Genomic DNA, 19,030 nt, shown 5'->3' on the forward strand with positions numbered 1-19,030 from the left:
CAATTACTAGCTTTGTTTTAGAACCGTTTTAAAACCCTTATGAAGGCCAACTATTTTGTTCCAATCAATTGCTACATGTTTGTACCAAATTTCCACAGCCCTTATGAATGCCAACTGATATCTTTTAAATTTTTCTTTGTAATAGGTTTTTGCTATACCTTCAATTTCAAGACAATTTCATTGCTGTCCTCATGATTGAATAATATCAAACGAATAAAGCAACTCCAACAAAATAAAAAGGAGAAAAAAACAACAGAAAAACAAGAATTTATAATAAAAGGTTTATTACCTTTAACCGTGCACTAAAATCTCTTTTTTTATTTTTGTTTATTTTTTTATTTTATTTTTGCAATGATTCGATGAACACATTATGACTAACAAGTAATTGAGATGTATCACAACCAGCCTCCTATAGATAATTGGTGGATGAATAAGATCATACATGCACTAGATTTAGAATCATAAAAAATATAGCAGTTCATACTTCTGGTGGAAGAATACATAAACATATTTAAAAACCTGCTTAGGAAGATTTTATTCTGTTGATAAACTCAATCCTACTACTACAAGGCACAGTCGTTACTTTCACAAACATAATCTGTACGAACCAGCAAGCACAGCCCAACGACCAACCAGAGATCAGCCAAAAGTTTTCCCTTTCAAGTGCCATTAATAAGCAATAAAGAATATTAGACTGCATGGTCACTTCTTAGTCTGCTCTGGATTGGCCTGATCGGGAAGACAAGATGATGCCGACAATGAGGCCATAGAGGGCCAGTGCTTCAGCAAAGATGAGAATGAGGATCATCCCAACAAAGAGTTTTGGCTGCTGTGCATTAGCTCTGCAAAAGAGGCTCAGTTATTCCAGAGGTGCACAACTTCATTGAAATTAGGCCGATACGATGTAGAGACCATGGAGCATTATCAATCTCAAATCATGTAGAGAGCATCCAATGGAGAAATTATGGGAATATCTATCAAGCACAACAAGATGATGACTTCTAATTATTAAAATGATTCCCCTCTCAAGTGACGAACACTAGCCTGACATAACCCATGAAAACTTGCTAGGCAATCTTTCATCTTTACTCCTTTTGACCCATGCTGCCAAATTATAGTCAAACAACATGCTGGTTGTCTAACCAAATAATAGTAAATCTAAGCTCTAAAGTAAACTACCATTAAAGGGTCCTGCAACTGACATTTTCATTTTAAATGCGACACATACAATTGAGACATTAGGATAATAATCAGGCCAGTGTGGATTATAGTTATAGGCTATAGCCAAACACCAAACTAATTGCAAGCTCTAAATTAAAACCACTTTCAATAGTTGTTCCTGAGAATGATTTTTTTGTTTTACATGACAAACAGACATTGACAATTGTCTCATTTGCAGGGCAGCGGGGAAAACTACCCTTGCCATGGACTATAACTGTTCACACTGCCACAAACATTTAAAGATTTCTTGGCCCTTGCATAGTTTATAATGTTTTCACTATCCATTGCCAGACCATTACCTTTATCTTTAATTTTAGTTCTTGAATCTATCAGACCAATGGCTTTAACTTACTATCCTTGTCTAGGAATTTAACTTTTCATATTGCAATAAAAACTAGCAGATATATCTTCCTTTGGATTTTCTAATTTACAATGGTTTTGCTGATCCTCTATCACACCAATTGGTTTTCCCTTGATTTCAGTCTTGTTAGAAAATTCTGGCTTGCATATCAATAATTCGGGATTTAGATTGAGAGGTGAAGTATTTCAGTTCGAAATGACAGTCAATAAGAAAAGCTGACGGCCAAACTCTGTAATAAGCAGTTTCTGTAAGAAACATTTAAAAGAAGTGGAGAGAGAAAGACCAGTATTTCTATTTCTGCAATTAATCAATTTTGTTTACTACTCAAAAGAATGTTCCAGGACAAATATGGCTGCCCTACATATGTTGTGTATGGACCTCAGTTTCTACGGTTTTGGATCCTGCCTTTGATAAAAAAGACAGAACTAATCTAAAAGAGAAAGAAAAGGAGTACTGACTCGTATAGCATCCACTTCAAGGACATTTTTTGTCATACACATTACCATACAACAAACATACCAAAACAGCAGCAGACAACATGAAACAATTATGTGCATGCCTATGCGCTCAAAAGAACATAAAATCATACCTTACACCAGCATCACCAACTATACCAATTGCCATTCCAGCAGATAGCCCAGCGAGACCGCAAGCAAGACCAGAAGAGAGATGTGCATAACCATCAAAAAGATAGTATGACTTGGCCTTAGGGTTAATTCCAGTACTAATGATAACAGCAATAATAAGGCCATAAATACCCAAAACTCCAGCCATAACAACAGGAACAATAGACTTCATCACCAGCTCTGGCCTCATCACCCCCATAGATGCCACACCAACACCACTCTTTGCCGTTCCATAGGCAGCTCCCATACCTAAACAAACCAATTAAACCCTCACATCAAGTACAATAAACCTTCAACGGGCTTCTAACAATTTTTACAAGAATCACTAATACTAACTGTAAACCAAGCCAGATAGATCAATTAGCCTTTTTTGAGTCATTGGGTTTATGATTATTAGCAATAAAGATTCAAAATTTAATAGAGAACCATGTTAACAACTCTAGAAATCCTATCAGCAGACCACAGAAGAGGATAAACAACGAAGATTAAAATACTATGATGGCCTCATCATAACCAACTAGTAGAATAATAACCAAATTTAGCTCATTTCCAGCAAAAGATTTGTTTTTCAAGGTCCCAAATGATAAATAACCCAAAATTCAACCGAGAAAACCCAAGTTAATCACAACTACAACTTCACTTAATTGCTTGTTATTATAGAAACGAAGTTCAATTGACAACCCAATGAAACAGATATTGATAAAATCCAAAGTAGATCTAAACTTTCTCGGGAGCCAAACACATCGCAGAAAGCAAAAAACATAGAGACAAAAAAACGAGTTTGAGGTTCGCGTTTGCTTACATGAGAAGACAAGGGCTGCAGCAGCTCCGAGGAAGCCGAAGAACGGCGCCGTTTCATCACCGCTGAAGGTTGAAGATGACATTATGGAGCGTGGATCTGGGACGACGTCGTCTGGATCTCAGAATTTTGGATCTCTGGTCTCTCTTCTCTCCCCAGTGGTTGTGTTTCTCGTGCTTCCGCAAGCCAAAGTCGTCGAAAGGAATAGTCCCACTGCTTTATAAGGACATCTCAAGTTATAAATTTTAGCCCTCTAAAATATTAATATTTAAAAAAAATAATATAGGGCTAAATTTTTTTGATCCCCAGTCATGCAGAACTTTATTTTAGGGTCTTTTATATTTTATTATTTTGAAAAAAATTATGGTACAATACTCGTACATTCCACAGTTATATATTATTTAATTTAATTAAACTACTATTTAGAGACAATATTCCATATATAACACGTATACATTGATAACATTTAAAAAGACTATTTAAAAAAAAATCATAACGACTAGTTGACGTTATCGATGAAGTCAACGAGCATTTAATATTGGCTGTTAGATATGTAATTGCACGAGATGTTTCGTGCTTTTGCCCAAGCACATGCATAGGGCCCACAAAAAAAATTTGGCCTAGGCAAAAGATGAGCTACAATTGGCTTGGTTGGAGGGCTAAAGGGCCAAATGTGGCTCTCCAAATTTGGCCAAATTTTTTTTTAGCCCATGGCTAGAGATGGATTTTGCATTATTTTATGGCTATTTTTGGCCTATGGCTCATGGCTGGAGATGGCCTAAGGGTGAACTGCTGAATAATCCCTGAACTATCACGCTTGTTGAAATCTTCACCCTTAATTAATTTAGCCATTGTATTAAATTTATTTGCCAATTTCACCCATGTCGTTAGTTTTTGACAATTTCCATCCAAATCTCTGTTTAAAAAGGTACCATATTAGGCATATGCTTCATTGTTTAATTAAAAATTAAAATTTTTTCTATGGTTCTTCAAAAAGCTCGAATGAGAAAAAAATAAATCTGCGCGGGGGGGTTGATTCTTTTTTAGTAAATTTAGGTTTTAGTTCGGAAAAAAAAAATTCTTTTGGAAAAAGCTAAAACTTTTCCAAAAAAGACAGAAAAACTCCTCAACTTTCAAACCAAAGACATGCAAATGTAAAGGATTCATTAAGAAATCCAAAAATAAATAAGGGCATTTTTGTACATTTTGGCTGTATTGAAAAATATTTCTCCCTCCTTTGGCCTTTTCCAAAATGTCCTCTTTTTTTTTTTTCTTTTTTTTTTTCTGCAGGTGGGGATGAGTCTGTGAGTGGTGGTTGGGAAATGGGGGCAGAAGAAATTAGAATGAGGGAGAAGAAATCGGGGGAGGGGGTGCTGATTTTGGGTAAAGCTATAATGTCACACCCCGGACCGGCTCCGCCGTAACAGGATATTGTCCGCTTTGGGCCTGGCTACATTCTCACCAGCCCGCACGGTTTTGTTTCTGGGAGCTCACGAAGCAACTTCCCAGGGTGGTCACCCATCCTGGGATTGCTCCAGCCTCCAACTCGCTTAACTTCGGAGTTCCTACGAACCCGAAGCCAGTGAGCTCCCAAAAGGCCTCCTGCTATGAGGATGCGAGGTGTGCCATATAAGGCACATCGATCTCACATATAAACACTTATCTACTGGTATGCTTTAATATATACTATGTTAATTTGGTAGAAAAGGGCATCATAAATTTTTTTTTTTGGGGGGGTGGGGTGGGTGAAGGGGGTTCTGGTTTCTACAAGTGTAGGGTGGGAGGAGGAGGGAGTGGTTTGTATGTGGTGGTTAGGAAATGGGGGATAAGAAATTGGTGGGAGGTTTTCTTTTTCTCTATTTGATTTTTTTATATTTTCCTTATCAGTCAGTTGGGTGGCATCAAAATCTCCTACGACATGTGTAAGGGCTTTTTTGTTCCGGCAGCTATTGATAGCCTGGGCTGCTTTAAAGAGCCAAATGTGTGAAAATTGCCCCTAGTATGAGTTCAAGAATTTGACCCCAAGAATGCTTCGAAAGGGTAGCTGAGCCTTAAAAAGCACCTTGGTTACTTTCACTAGCAAAACTAACAGTCGCTTATAGATAAATTCTTAGCTTGACATGAGAGGCTTGTGGCTTGGAAGCAAAGCAATCATGAGTTTAGCATTAAAGAGAGAGAGAGCTGTGAGTTCCTATGAGAAACAAAGGTTCTAAGGAAAGGGGAAGAGATTCTAAGAAGAATTGTTGAAGAGAGAGAGATAGATGGGGGTATATTTGGTGTATTGAGTAGTTTCCGGCAGCTCGACGAAACTCTGTCAAGCTTTGGAATAGTTTGCCAAAAGGGAAAATAGGGAGAGATGGAAGGATGAGGCTCGAAATTGCAGAGGTTTTAGAGGTGAGAGATAAAGCTTGCTCTGCAGATAGTGTTGCTTAGGATAAAGAAGAAGGAGATAGAAAGCGAGGCACTTGGGTTGGATGTTTCTAGCAGTAAGAGAATAAGCTTGCTCGACTACTCTGGTTGAGTTTAATGGGTAAGAGGTACCTCCTTTTATAACAGCTGGAAGCTCCTCCTTCCCACGAAACCCTAATGGATTATCTCCAATTTTGCCAAGTCTCCCTTTTCATTTCTCTTTTCTCCCTTCGATCCATCAAATTTTGTGGAATTCTCCTCTGCCCAATACATAGAGACAAGATTTTTAGGAATTCAGAAGTCTTCCCGTAGCCATTCCAGTGGTTATTTCTTATCTTTGGCTATAATCTCTCCTCATTCCCTCCACTATTTCATGGCAAGATCTGGTAAAGGAAGTAGATAGGTAACTTTGGCTGGTTTGAAGGCTCCCTTTTCTCCTGCAAGAGCCAATATCTTTTGGTTTTTTGAGCGATCTGCCTTGAGGTTTGTTTTGCCCACGTGCTGGAGCCTTCCAGCAGTTCACATACATGGGCAACTTTGGCTTTTAATGTGGCTTTTGTCTCCAGCTAAGTGATGGAGATTGCAAATATTTTGCTTGGTTGCTTGGGCTTTCCTAAGGTGATGGGTTAACCCATTAAGAGAATGGGCTAATTTCCTAAAGTGATAAGGCTATTTTATTGAGATGATGGGCTAATTTTTCCTTAAGTATTGGGCTATTTCTCTCATTTATGCTTACCCACATATTTGGGCTCAAGAAATGAGCTTGAGTTTTAGGGCTCCCAAGCAGCCAAAAACTTCCATTTCTCGGCTCATTAATGGGCCTCATGAAAGCTCGTTACCATTCATATCACAACCCACTCAACAAGCCCCAGGAATTTTGCGTGGCTTGGGCCCACTCAAACTTGTAGTATGGCTAGGTGTAATAATAATAATTTTCCGCTTGGCATTGCATGTCGCTTGACGTGCTCGAATTTTGTCGCTTTGAAGAGGGATATGACGCTTGAAGGGATAAGTAGCTTGGGCTCATAAAGTCAGTGCTTATTTCAACTCTTAGCATGACAGATTGCATATTTATTTGGCATGGCACATGGGTCATGACTTGTGCAAGCGTGAATGACGCACTTTCTCGTGCTCCAAATCGGGTCTTTTCTTAATAAGGCATTGCATTGGGCCGGGAATTTATTTGGGCCCAACCCTGAATTTTTTAGGCCTTAACAACATGTCATCTCAGCTGCCCAAGTCCATCTCCACCGCTTCCCCTCCTGCCCTTTAGCCTATTGTTGCCCGTAGAATTTGTCCTTTCACTGGGAAGAAATCAAATAGGGCAAACAAGATTTCCTTCTCAACTCACAAGACCAAAAAGTTGCAGTTTGTGAACCTACAATACAAGAGGGTTTGGTGGGAAGCTAGGATGCGCTTTCTTAAACTGTGTTTGTCAACTAAAGCATTGAAAACGATAGAGAAAAACGGAATTGATGCCATTGCCAAGAAGGCTGGGTAGATCTTCGCAAGTTATGATACTCGGGGTTATGTTGTTTTCCCCCACTTATTTTGTTGAAAGACATGCATGATCACTGTATTTTGTTATAATCAAATTAATTTTTGTTCCTATTTTACCCAAATATCTTGTTCAATATTTTATAAAATAAAATAAAATCTTGTAAAATGTCAAATTTATCCTTATATTTGACCGGTATTTAGATGAAATTGTGAAAACATTAGCGACATAGGTGAAATTGGCAAATAAATTTAATACAAAGGCTAAATTGGCTGAAAAATTAATTAAAGGTGGAGATTTCGACAAACATGATAATTCATAAGAGTATTCAATAATTTACCCGCTTTATAATTGGCAGACCCGACCCAGACCAATATCTGCGTGTCGACCCGTCGACAGTTGCGTACACTATCATTGTGCGCCCACCTTCTCAACTGTTGATCATCTTCCGTTGTCTCGATTTGGGCCGTTCAATGTGCGCTGCGTGTTGCAGATAGACGACATGTCATTTTCATCCTTTTGGCGCAATACAGCCGTTGGCTCTCCGATGGCCCAGATGGCACCGCCCTTTACACTCGATCTGAGCCCTTATTTCAACCGAATTTTTTATTATTCAAATCATTACTCCCCTTGTGTGTATAAATATACCCCCCCACAACTTTTATTTTTTCTTAACTTGCTCACTGATTTCTTCAACTTGAGAGCCTCTCACACCTACTTAAGGTAATCTCTCTCTAGTGTTATCTAATTTCAATTAGTTAGTTTTAATTAATTTAATTCTAGTTTAGTTAGTTTAATTATGAGTTTTGTTAATTTAGAATTATTGTTTGGTTTAATTCATTGTTAGTAAAATATGGAAAGGAAAAAGTATGAATAAAATACATACATGTTTTATTCCACAAATTTTGTGAAAAGTACAAATGTAAAGTTCGGCCACTATATAATATTTTAATATAACTTATTTACAAGACATGAATTTTGTATGTATTATTGAAATTTTATAAAAACTGTGTGTATCAAACGTGAAGAATACGTACGTACATGTATTGTATATTTGATTTTAAAAAATGTGTATTTCACTGTACTTGTACAAAAAATGGAATTATTTTTAAAAAATACATACGTACATGTATAATACGAAAAATACTAATTAAGTAGTTTTAATGAATTAATTTAATCATTTCGAATTTAGTTAATAATTTAGTTAAATAGTCTTATTATTTCCTAATTAGTTTACTTAGTTTAAATTTTATAATTAAGTAAAATCTTGGTCTTATTTAATTAATTCAATTAGTAATTAGATTTTAATTAGTGCTTATTGAGTGAATAATTAGTATTTAAATATTTTAATTAATTTCAAACTTTAAAAATTAATAAATAGTAATTAATTATATTAAATTATTTTCTAGACTTTAAAAATTAATCTTTAATTTCCAAAATGATTTAAATAGTTTCAATTATTTAAAATTCTAGAAAATTATTTTAAAATAACCAAAAACATTTTAAAAATTATTTTAGTGTTCCACAAATGGTTTTTAGCCTCCAAACCCTAATTCCATGTTCCGAACCAGAAACCCTAATTTCGAACCTATACTAAAACCCTTTCCAAGTCTCGAACCCTAACCCTAAACTTACTCTAGGGCACTTAGGACTTGATTAGGCTTGAATACTAACTAAAATCAACCTAGGGTTTTACGATTAGGGTGAAGGAAATATTAAAACTTTAGTTTCATTGAACCACAAATGTGAGATTGCATATAATCTCTAGGCAACGAAAGCAAAGATTGAATCTTTGAGTTTAAACAAAAAACTAACCCAAGTATCTTTTAGTCGTAGTTTAGATTGTTCTACTCTAAACATTATTGAGTTGATCACCTTGTAGGATAGGCCTTCTTTGGTTTACCAAGGAATCACCACGAGAGTTGACCTACAATTTCTCCATACCAAGGCAAGGAGGAAGATATGACGCTAGCTAAGGAGGAGCTTGATATGCTCTCACTCCCTAGCTCAAAACCCTAACTCTTCTATAGAGACAAAGTGCATATTTATAGCCCTGCAAGAAGGAGTCCAAAGTCTCCCTCTAGGTAGTAGAACCAGCCATGGGGTCCATGTTGGACCTCTTCGGCTTATGTGGTCATCCTATTATGCCCACATGTCATAGCTAGCTCAACGAGTCCAAGCCCAATGGGCCTTGAAACCTTTTTGTAGTTTAGGGCCAAATTAACCATCTCGTTCGAGGTCATTGATTAGCTTCGGACAATCTATGAGGTGTAGCCAGTGAAATGGAAACTCTTCCTACTTATGGATTGGTCATCACATGATGTTACTGCAATCCCAAAAATTGATTGTGAAAGTTGGGAGCATATCAAATGATTTATAATACGATAATTGTTTTTTATGTGCATTGGTTTAAATGTTTTTAATGTACTATACTAAACCGAAAGTACTTTAACATTTTTATTTTCAAACCTGATCGAGGTGCCCTATACTGTCAAATGAACGTATGTGATGCTCACCCTTATATTTTAGTGTAGATTACGTTCAGGTTGACTAACCTTGATTAGGTAGTTGGTTGGGCGCTAATAAATTAGGAGCCTATAAATAGTAACCATGGGAGAAGGCATGATTATTTGGGCCACAAGACGCAAATTCCATACGAGAAAGTGTGGCATGCAAATTTGGAAATTAGTCAGAATAAAAATGCTAACGAGGCTTGATTAAAGGAGAGTCCTTATATGGACTTAAGGTAATCTCATATTTAATGTATAAAATGGGCCAAGCTTAACATTAATCCTTTCGCTAAGATCATCAGTTGGTAGCAAGTCCAAGTAGGGACTCACTTTAAAGCAAGCCTCGTTACCATTTTTCTTAGTTCTAATTGAGAGTAATTGGCCTACAAGACATACAAATTATCAAGAAAGTTATCAAGAAAGGCTAATCTTTTGGCTCGTTTTGTAACTCTTCTCCTTTTTATAATATATTTTCCTTCTCTCTCTAAAAGCGAAATGGTTACCAAACATCTACTTTGCTTTTGAACGCAAAGGAAGCACCTTCAACCTCTCTAATCAAATACCAGATGCTCTCAGATCCCAGGTTTCATCCTTCCTTTAGAGCTCCGTCAATCCTTGAGTCCCTTGGTATACCGGTCAGAATATTCATTTCGAACTCCTCCTTTCTGCACGCAGCTGCTTCCTTCTACTTGATGATGTTCTTTTTCTTTCAGATTAATATCAATACTCAAAGTCGTTTAATTATTCTTCGCAAACGCATAGAATTTAAATCAGATAGTGATCCAAGTTCTTCATATCAAGAGAATTAAAAGTGGAAACAAAGTAAATCCATTAACACAATTTTTTATTTATAATTATTTTAAGGCCTTTAATAAGAGCAAAATTTGATTCTGTTGATTTATTTTGACATGATAGATAATAAGAAACTAATAACCCAAATAATAAAAAAAAGAGTTGGAAACTGAGTAAATCCATGTACATGGCTTGGAATGGTAAACTCAAAACTGAGCCTATAATTATGCGGTGGCTCATACAACACCTCTTAAGAAGTTGAAAAGATTAATTAATCATTGTCTTTAATCTGTCAAAGTTTCGTTTCTTCATGCTTATCGATAATCTCATTCGTCTAGTGTTCATGCTATCTTCGTATCCGTGTTAAATAACGATTAACCCTATAACTCGTTAATTAACTTTATGTTGAATTTGAGTTGTGTTATCGTACCAAGCGATAAATTACCATGACACCCCTGAGAATAACGGTGAAGTTCTTGAAACTTGTGGCTCCTATTTGAATAAATCTAAACCTTTCAAAGCATGTTGTTGATAGAAATTAGAATATACCCTGTAAATATTGGAAAATGCTTCCCCAAACCTTTTGATTGTTGCTTTTGTAATAGCAATCTCAAAGGGGTCTTTCCACCGTTCACGTAACTTATGTCATTGTTGTTCTAATTAGGGTTGCACATGCCTGTCGATTTTCAATTGACCAAGCCACATGCCCACCTGTCGATCGAAAAAAAAAACAAAGAGATACAATTTCACCAGCCCTGATTGTGTGACCAAAAAAGAAAAAGAAAAAAAAGATTGCGTGATTAATAAGGACCACTAGGTCAATACAAGGCCACCAAGGCCTAGAAATGGTTGGTTAAAAGAGGACAAAGATTGTGCAGGGGATAAATGATAGAAGCTTGTCAAAACTTGCGCTTATTTTAGCCAGCGTTTTGGGACTTTTGGCAGCCGTATTTTTGCACTGGCTTTAGGCCAGGGTAACTCTCAGCTAGGAAGGCCCAAGAAGCAACAAAAGTAGGATGAGCTAGGGTTTTCACCTGACACCTGTATGCCCTAATTCCCTTTCGTTCACAAGCCCGCTATAGAAGAGATTAGAGGGTACAGACAATATTTTCCAAGGCGTGGTGGGAGTGAACTTGACGTCTTATAGGTTATGGGATTGATATTTGTGTGGGTAGAAAGGAAGGAGGATGGTATATATTTCAAACGCTTTGTCTTTTATCTCATTCATGTGTGTGGCAGAGTATGGTTCAGTTCCATATATGATTGTGGTGTTGATAACGAAGTCGGCATGGAGAATTTTTCATTTTCTATAGTCGGTTATAGTTGGTTATAGTCGGTTATAAGTCGATTACATGACAATCATGTTCTGTGTTATGTCTCTTGTCACATGCCTAAGTTCGTGTATAATTGTGGTATGGATACCGGAGTGGCAGTGAAAGATTTTTTTTCTTTTTATATTAATTTCATACAATTATGTGTCATGTGTCTCATCATTACTTAACCTAATTGATGATAAAATATAAATATAATTGTACACAAAGGTGATAAAAAAAAAAAAAAAAAAAACTTTTCGTAGAAGAACTTTGCCTGAAGATATTATATATACAATAAGTGATACAAAACTGTACTTCATAGATGAACTTTACATAGAGTCGCTCTTCTTACAAATTGAAATTAATACATCATAATTCATTATTAGGGGTTTTATAGTCACATAAGGTCCTAGGTTTGATTCCTCCTGCTCCCAAAAACATCATAATTTGCTTACCTTATCTCATTGGGTATTGCAAAATTACATTTGATTCTCATTTGTATTTTTTATAAAAGACTTGTGTCACGACCCAGGAGCCGCAAGCCGCCTCGTCGCTATACCCTAAAAGAAACTGGTCACTGAGGCTCTCTGCACTACTTCTGAACCCCGAATTAGTTTACCGATGTGGAACTCAACACGCCAACCTAGACTGTTACAACCAGATTGGTTACACTTTCATTCCTTGTTTTCAGTGTTTATTATTTTTTTTTGGGTAATAAATAAAAGATAGAGAGAAAATACATATACGAAAAAGGAGAGAGAGAGAACGATTGGATGAAATGGAAGGCATAGATGATTGGAGGAAAGGGGAAGGAGGATGGATGAGGGAGAGAATGTGTGCACAGAATATTACCTAAAATGAAAACCAAAAACCAAAAACCAAAAACAAATAATTCCAAATAGCTTTCAATTTTCCAAATTTTGTTTAAAAAAAAAACAAAAATATTATCAAACGAGCAATAAGATACCGCAACGTCAGCCCGAAAGATTATAAGACCCATAACATCCGGACTAAAATTTAAAAAAAAATCACTGTTCATTTCATTATTCATGTGGACCCAATCACCTTTTCCAACATAAAGTTTCTTTTTATTTTATTTTATTGCATTTTATTTATTTAAATTTGCCTGCTTCCTTAATTATTTCATGCCCATGCAGCTATATAAGGTCACAAGGGGCACGAGGTTTGAGTACTCACAACACGAGAGAGAACACTGCAAATACTCATACACGAGAGAGAAGAGAGAGAGAGAGAAGAGAGAGACTGCAGAAGTCGGTTTGTGTTTGGAGAGTGAGAAAATATGTCCACCATAACTCTCAACAATGGCTTCGAGATGCCCGTCATCGGTCTCGGCCTCTGGCGCCTGGAGAAAGAAGAGCTCAGAAGTGCCATCTTAAACGCAATCAAGCTCGGATATCGCCATTTTGATGCTGCTGGTATGAACCCTTCCATCCCCTCACCTTCTTCTTATTTTCTTTCCAAGATTGACCATCTTTTCTTCATCTTTACATTAATATTCCAATATCTTGTGAATAAAGACAAATAAAAAACAATTTTTTTTCTTCTTACTGTAATAATAGCTTTGTTGAGTTGTAAAAAACAAGTTTTTTATTTATTATTTATTTATTTTTATATATATTATATATTATTTATTTTACAAATGATAATTTAAATTCAGACACAAAAAAAAAAAAAAAAAAAAAAAAGAGAAAAAGAAAAGGATAGTCTAAATCATTCTAAAGCTCTGGACAACTGACTAAACTTACATGGTACCGTTGTTTGGCCGGACAAAAAAAAAAGTGCACCACCGACAACATGCCAAATTAGAATAACTAAGGTGCAGTTTGATGAGGGAAGGAAAAGAAATGAGTGGCATGCGATCGTTCCTATGTTTTTGGACCAGTCAAATGTTTGCTTCACATAGGATATAGGAAAATCCGGACCAAAACTAATATAAATTTTGTTCTTTTTGTGTTATAATTTAAAAATATTGTCACTTTTATTTGTTAAATTCTGAATATATATGCTGCAGCTCATTACAAGACTGAGATAGACGTTGGGAACGCAATTGCAGAAGCAATTCAGAGTGGGCTTGTCAAGAGGGAGGAACTTTTCATCACCTCCAAGGCCAGTAGTCTAATTGCCAATCTAATGAAGTTGCTTAATTTTAAGAGTAGTATTATTATTAGACCTTATCTCATATAATTTGTTATGTTCATGTGTATATAATTGCAGGTTTGGAATTCAGACCATGGGCATGTGGTTGAGGCCTGCAAAAATAGCCTGAAGAAGCTTCAGTTAGATTATCTGGATCTCTACCTTGTTCACTACCCATTAGCCACCAAGCATAGCGGTACCCCTCTCTCTCTCTCTCTCTCTCTCTCTCTCGTTTTCTTTCGTGATTGTGTTAGGATAATCCAATTAGAACATGACATGTGTCTAAAACCGATAAATGGTATGTTTCATCTAGATTGCAACGAATTGGTATTTGAACCATTGCTTGTGTGCTCACAGGAGTTGGTACAACTGCTAGTCTTTTGGACGAGAATAAGGTGTTGGACATAGACGTAACAGTCTCCCTCGAAACTACATGGCACGACATGGAAAAGACCGTCTCCCTCGGCCTAGTTCGTAGCATTGGTCTCAGGTGAATGTTATTGAATCAAATGATCATCGGCTCTTTTATGTTAATGTTTTTCTTGTTTTGGTGGGGAATTTTTTTTTTCAATTGGTCTCGTGTCCTAACAGAAAAATGATGATATTATATGCAGCAACTACGAGCTCTTTCTGACCAGAGATTGCTTATCTTACGCCAAAATCAAGCCTCAAGTGAGCCAATTTGAAACTCACCCTTATTTCCAGCGTGAATCTCTCGTCAGATTCTGTAAGAAACATGGAGTTGTACCTATGGCCCACACCCCTCTAGGAGGTGCTACGGCTAATGTCAAAGCATTTGGTTCCATTTCACCTCTGGAAGATCCAGTTCTCATTGTAAGTATACTCTTTCTACAGATACGAACGACTGATCATGCAATCAGATGAACGTGTGATCCAGGTTCTCGTGCGATCCAGATTCTCATTCTGGCACGAGAACGTTAGGCATTCATAAAATATTTGTTCACCTATTTCTCTTACCTTGTCAGGGTCTGGCTAAAAAATACCAAAAGAGTGTGGCCCAGATTGCTCTGAGGTGGAACCTTGAGAGGGGAACACCAGTGATTCCAAAGTCCTCAAAAGTTGAGAGGTTGAAAGAGAATTTGGAAGTTCTTAACTTCAAGCTGGAGAAAGAGGACATAGAGCTGATCAATACTATAGACAAGAAATTCAGGACCACTCTACCTTCCTTATCTTGGGGAGTAGATGTTTATGCATAAACTGCATAATTCGAAACCCTCCAAGTCACTGCTTCCACATGTTCTTCAAAGGGTAACAAAAAGGGAAGCAAAACAGAAACCCTTATGAATTTTCACTTGCAATAAACTGAGCTTTATGTCCTCCAACAATGCTCATTGTATCGGTTAGTTCGAAAACTCCATAATTTTGTACATCTTTGCATTAGGCCTTGCAAAGAAAAGTCTAAATAAAATGAAGGCTGTTGTATTTGTTTGGTATTAATATTTAATAGAATGATCATTAAAGTAAATCATATGTATTTGTTTGGTATTACTATTTAATAGAATGATCATTAAAGTAAATCATATGTATTTGTTTGGTATTAATATTTGTTTGGGAAGGGCATCAAAGTTTTCAATCTTTCCATCGGCTTGCTGTGGGCAGAAAAGAAGCTAACATAGTGATTGTTCAAGTGTGTATAACAAAGCTTTACGATCACTTACCTTTGCACAAGCTATTATATGTTTGCACTTAGTATACAAATGGAATAATGGCAAGCCGATTACTGGGATAATTCTTGAACTTCTTGAGGTACCATCTATGTGTTTCCGCTGCTGCAAATACCAAGTTTGACACCTGAAAGATACCCCAATGAAAGAGTAAAGTCACTATAGAGGACATCGGTCTCTTGTGCCTGTGTTGACTCTTGTTCTCTTGTGTGCGTGTGTGTGCACGCGAGCACTCTTCTGTATGCATGTTTATGCACATTATATTTTCAGTACAAAAAAAATCGTACCACAAATCCAAAAAGTAACCAGATTGTAGGGTCTGTTCCTCCACTAGCAACCACAAGGCCAGCATATATAACCTTCATCATCACCAGAAAAGCAATTAACCATATAAATCAAGACTCAGGAAGAAGTTCAAAGTTAATCATGACAAAAGAATACTCCTGAGGCAGGCAGTGAAGGGAAGCATGAGACTTACTATCTCAGCCAGATAGTGTGGAGATGAAACGACTTCAAACCAATCACCATGAGGAATCACATATTCATCATTTTGTCCACTGTGTTCTCGTAATGAGCCCTGTTAAATATATTCATAAGTCAGTGGACAGCATAAAAGTGAATGCAAAGAGGATTGAAATAAGAAACAACAGATTTAAATTCCTCTAATCAGCTGTATGAAATGATTCAGTTCAGTATATATTTCTGCAGCACCTCGTGGATGTCAGGTTATTCCATTTTGTTTTATATATTTCTTCAAATTTAAACAACTTAGTATGATTTCTTAGGGCATAGAATATATGTTTACTTGAACAGCAGAAGAGAGAGTATGTGTGTGTGATGAAACATACAAGAATTGCATGGCAATTGCGCTGATGGATCCAGCCCCAAAAGAATATAACCGCACCAGTCCATTGGAGCCAACGAAGCCTCAAAAGAGAACTCACAAATTCCAACCAATCAAATTCCATGTGTTGCATAGTAGTCTTGCCTTTGACAATGAACTCAGCCACTGCATTCAATGAAAATTTATACACCTCCAGAGCATTATTGCAGCAAAGTGACAACGGTGCTGCTGTGTAGAAGCTAACATCAGAAAATAACATAAATCAGTAGAACATCTATCATGTATACAGTAAACGTGAAAGAACATGGGAAATTGACATCTGCAAAACATTTCCCATTCCAGAACAAAAAGGTTAGTCAGTTATGAGTTCCCATAAATATATGACTCCTAAATTTTACAATTATTAAAACAATATCTATTATCTAGAAGAGAGTACATCTTGCAAGAAAGAAAAAAGTTGGAGATGTTTTAACCAGGCTTAACCTATGGAAAACTCAGTAGCAGTTATAGAAAATATGAATTTCAGCCAGCTTTCTTACTCTTTATCATTTGAGATTTGGTTTTCACAGCGAACAGGTATAATTTGGAAGGGGTATCTCAACTTGTATTAACAACAATACCATTAAAGATGCCGTAAATTAATGACATTTGAAAGCAGTTGAAAAGATGCATGCTGCAAATCAATATATGTATTGCACAAAGCCAACTATCATAGCAAAAAATTGAAAGGACAAGGGTTTCTGAAATAACTTACAAGAGTCCAGTCAGATATCCGAAAATGTGCATCCGAGCAGAGGAGCTATAGTTGAATACATATATTGTCTCAAAGAGGCGCCTCAAGACTTGAACTTCCATCAATAAAAGCAGAAAGACAGAACGCCAAACGCCATATCTATAACTTATAGGAATCGAATGAGACTTATGCCATGAAAAGATGTGTGAACCTCCAGTCAATTGGCTGGGAAATGTAGGATAAACCAATGGCACTGTTTTATACGCATACATCCCAGTTGTAACAAGGAGTAAGGTTGTCCACACTACAGCCACCAGATAGAAATGGCAGAAGAACTTTTGAGGAACTGTGAACTTCTACAATACAAGAACAGGAAAATTTCTGAAGTTTGAAAATGGGAAAATTGATCATGCAAGGAACTAAAGAACAATACTAAATAGAGAAGATTCCATTGCTGCAATTTTTTGAAAACTATATAGGCAAGAACATGAATCATTCAAACTCATAGGTCATGCTATCAACCAAGGAAATATTCCAAATTCAGAAAATCTCTGTTTGTTATGGAGAAAATGTTGGAAACGAAAAGTAAACGTGGGGAAGCCTCCTCACTTCTACTCAGCCCGGTACAAAATTCACTTAGTTAAGAGTTTACATCCTCCAAAACCCATCACAATTTAAAATTTAAACCTTTAAACTTATTTATTTTCTTCCACTTTCTCCCCAACCAAACAGACCATAAACTTAAAAAGACAATCACAATCAATCAATCAATCAATCATGTTAAGCAATCTATCACTAACCTGAGAAGAAGATTTCATGATCTTCCCTCTCTTGGCAAATTCCAAAACAGCTCCATGAAATGAGCTCAGCCTAGAAGAAGGTACAGAAGCTATGAGTAGAGGCAGTATCGCTGCAATCCAAGCTGTTCTGAGCAACCCAACAAGACCCACCTCCATTTTAGCAAAAACCCAGATAGAACAGAGCTTAAAGAGTTGAAAAAGGCTAGTCTATCTGCCAAAGGAAAGTACTGGCTAAACTGGGTCTTCAAGAGCAAGGGCCTTTTTTTTTTCGGGGGAACAGTGCATGCAATGCACATAAAAAGGAAAAAACAAAGAAGAAAATCTGGAGAGAAATTTAATTTATTGTGGAAATGAATGCAATCACGAGGTGGTGGGCACGAGTCGTCCAAGTTGATGAGATACCATTACCAGGCGTGACGTGAGGTTTTGGCAAAGAACTAGTCTCCGAGCTTTGCGTCTTTGCTCGTGGGAGAAGGTAAAGTTATCCAGATCAACTACAGTAAACCCCCCAAATTATGAGGTCATTATAAACTCATACCCATCGGTAGGGGTGTACTTACTAGTATTTCAATTAAAATTGAATTGGATTGAATCAGTCGGTTGTCGGTTTAGGTAAACATTCAAGCCCAACATGTGAACATCACATATTGGGTAAGGGTAGAGGCCTAATTCAGGCCCAATCAATCAACCTGCTCTGATATCATGTTAAATTTAGAGAGACGGACCAGCAGCCCATTACTAACAACATCGATATTGTCCCCAACTTAACCACCTACAAAGTAGGTGTGATTTTATCACAAAAAGCCTCGGTGTTATTAGTAGTAGAACCATTCATTATATTTTGTATTTTATTTAGTCAAGTTTCCGATGTGGGACTCATATTCTTCAACAATTCCAAGCCTTATAATCGATCCAGAAGTGATCCAAGGTGGTAGTAGTCCCCATTCTTATAAGATCTATATATTATGATCCTTTTTTGTCTACAGTTTGTTTGCTTTCTATTCCTTTTCCTTGTATTAGAGAGATTATAAAGTACTCATTTGTCTTGTCTTGAGGCATGGAAAAGAACATCCATTCAATTCACAATTGCTTTGATTAAAGTTATTTACTTGGTGCGCAAGTTACAATTCTCATTCAAGTTTTGGGTTTTATATTGCTAATATTGGCACACTCGTAAATCACATAATCTCAAGCCTATTCTAAGGCTTGGATATTTTCTAGGGTAAACAATACTAAACAAATTACTTAATTAAAAATTGAAAACAAGTTCAAAACCCCAAAT

The 19,030-nt window shown here is 36.6% G+C and overlaps 3 protein-coding genes across 3 annotated transcripts; 1 reads left to right on the forward strand and 2 right to left on the reverse strand.

Moving 5' to 3' along the window:
* Positions 1 to 393: 393 nt before the first annotated feature.
* LOC117636841 (V-type proton ATPase 16 kDa proteolipid subunit) lies at positions 394 to 3,236 on the reverse strand. Its single transcript, XM_034371537.1, has 3 exons — positions 3,011 to 3,236; positions 2,172 to 2,457; positions 394 to 842 (listed from the first exon to the last, which is right to left on the reverse strand). Exons 1-3 carry the CDS (start codon positions 3,090 to 3,092, stop codon positions 710 to 712), a joined length of 501 nt encoding a protein of 166 aa, XP_034227428.1. The 5' UTR covers positions 3,093 to 3,236; the 3' UTR covers positions 394 to 709.
* Positions 3,237 to 12,723: 9,487 nt separating this feature from the next.
* On the forward strand, positions 12,724 to 15,172 carry LOC117637236 (NADP-dependent D-sorbitol-6-phosphate dehydrogenase-like). The gene is made up of 6 exons (XM_034372076.1): positions 12,724 to 12,965; positions 13,562 to 13,656; positions 13,765 to 13,882; positions 14,044 to 14,176; positions 14,301 to 14,520; positions 14,673 to 15,172. Exons 1-6 carry the CDS (start codon positions 12,830 to 12,832, stop codon positions 14,901 to 14,903), a joined length of 933 nt encoding a protein of 310 aa, XP_034227967.1. The 5' UTR covers positions 12,724 to 12,829; the 3' UTR covers positions 14,904 to 15,172.
* A 42-nt stretch (positions 15,173 to 15,214) lies between these two features.
* On the reverse strand, positions 15,215 to 18,233 carry LOC117637235 (polyprenol reductase 2-like). The gene is made up of 6 exons (XM_034372075.1): positions 17,749 to 18,233; positions 16,970 to 17,304; positions 16,220 to 16,454; positions 15,850 to 15,948; positions 15,659 to 15,730; positions 15,215 to 15,498 (listed from the first exon to the last, which is right to left on the reverse strand). Exons 1-6 carry the CDS (start codon positions 17,902 to 17,904, stop codon positions 15,394 to 15,396), a joined length of 1,002 nt encoding a protein of 333 aa, XP_034227966.1. The 5' UTR covers positions 17,905 to 18,233; the 3' UTR covers positions 15,215 to 15,393.
* Between the last annotated feature and the right edge of the window lie 797 nt (positions 18,234 to 19,030).

The sequence above is a fragment of the Prunus dulcis genome, chromosome 8 (genome assembly GCF_902201215.1).
Source record: "Prunus dulcis chromosome 8, ALMONDv2, whole genome shotgun sequence".
Taxonomy (NCBI): Eukaryota; Viridiplantae; Streptophyta; class Magnoliopsida; order Rosales; family Rosaceae; genus Prunus; species Prunus dulcis.

Bases quoted from the DNA above. Each gene is read 5' to 3' on its own strand.
- LOC117636841 (XM_034371537.1), bottom strand. From the start codon at position 3,092: ATGTCATCTTCAACCTTCAGCGGTGATGAAACGGCGCCGTTCTTCGGC. The intron at 2,458-3,010 runs GTAAGCAAACGC...TGGTTTGTTTAG, and splicing joins TGCAGCCCTTGTCTTCTCAT to GTATGGGAGCTGCCTATGGA. The intron at 843-2,171 runs GTATGATTTTAT...CCTCTTTTGCAG, and splicing joins GTTGGTGATGCTGGTGTAAG to AGCTAATGCACAGCAGCCAA.
- LOC117637236 (XM_034372076.1), top strand. From the start codon at position 12,830: ATGTCCACCATAACTCTCAACAATGGCTTCGAGATGCCCGTCATCGGT. The intron at 12,966-13,561 runs GTATGAACCCTT...TATATGCTGCAG, and splicing joins TCGCCATTTTGATGCTGCTG to CTCATTACAAGACTGAGATA. The intron at 14,521-14,672 runs GTAAGTATACTC...TTACCTTGTCAG, and splicing joins TGGAAGATCCAGTTCTCATT to GGTCTGGCTAAAAAATACCA.
- LOC117637235 (XM_034372075.1), bottom strand. From the start codon at position 17,904: ATGGAGGTGGGTCTTGTTGGGTTGCTCAGAACAGCTTGGATTGCAGCG. The intron at 17,305-17,748 runs GTTAGTGATAGA...CTTGTATTGTAG, and splicing joins TCATGAAATCTTCTTCTCAG to AAGTTCACAGTTCCTCAAAA. The intron at 15,949-16,219 runs GTATGTTTCATC...TATATTTAACAG, and splicing joins GCAATTGCCATGCAATTCTT to GGCTCATTACGAGAACACAG.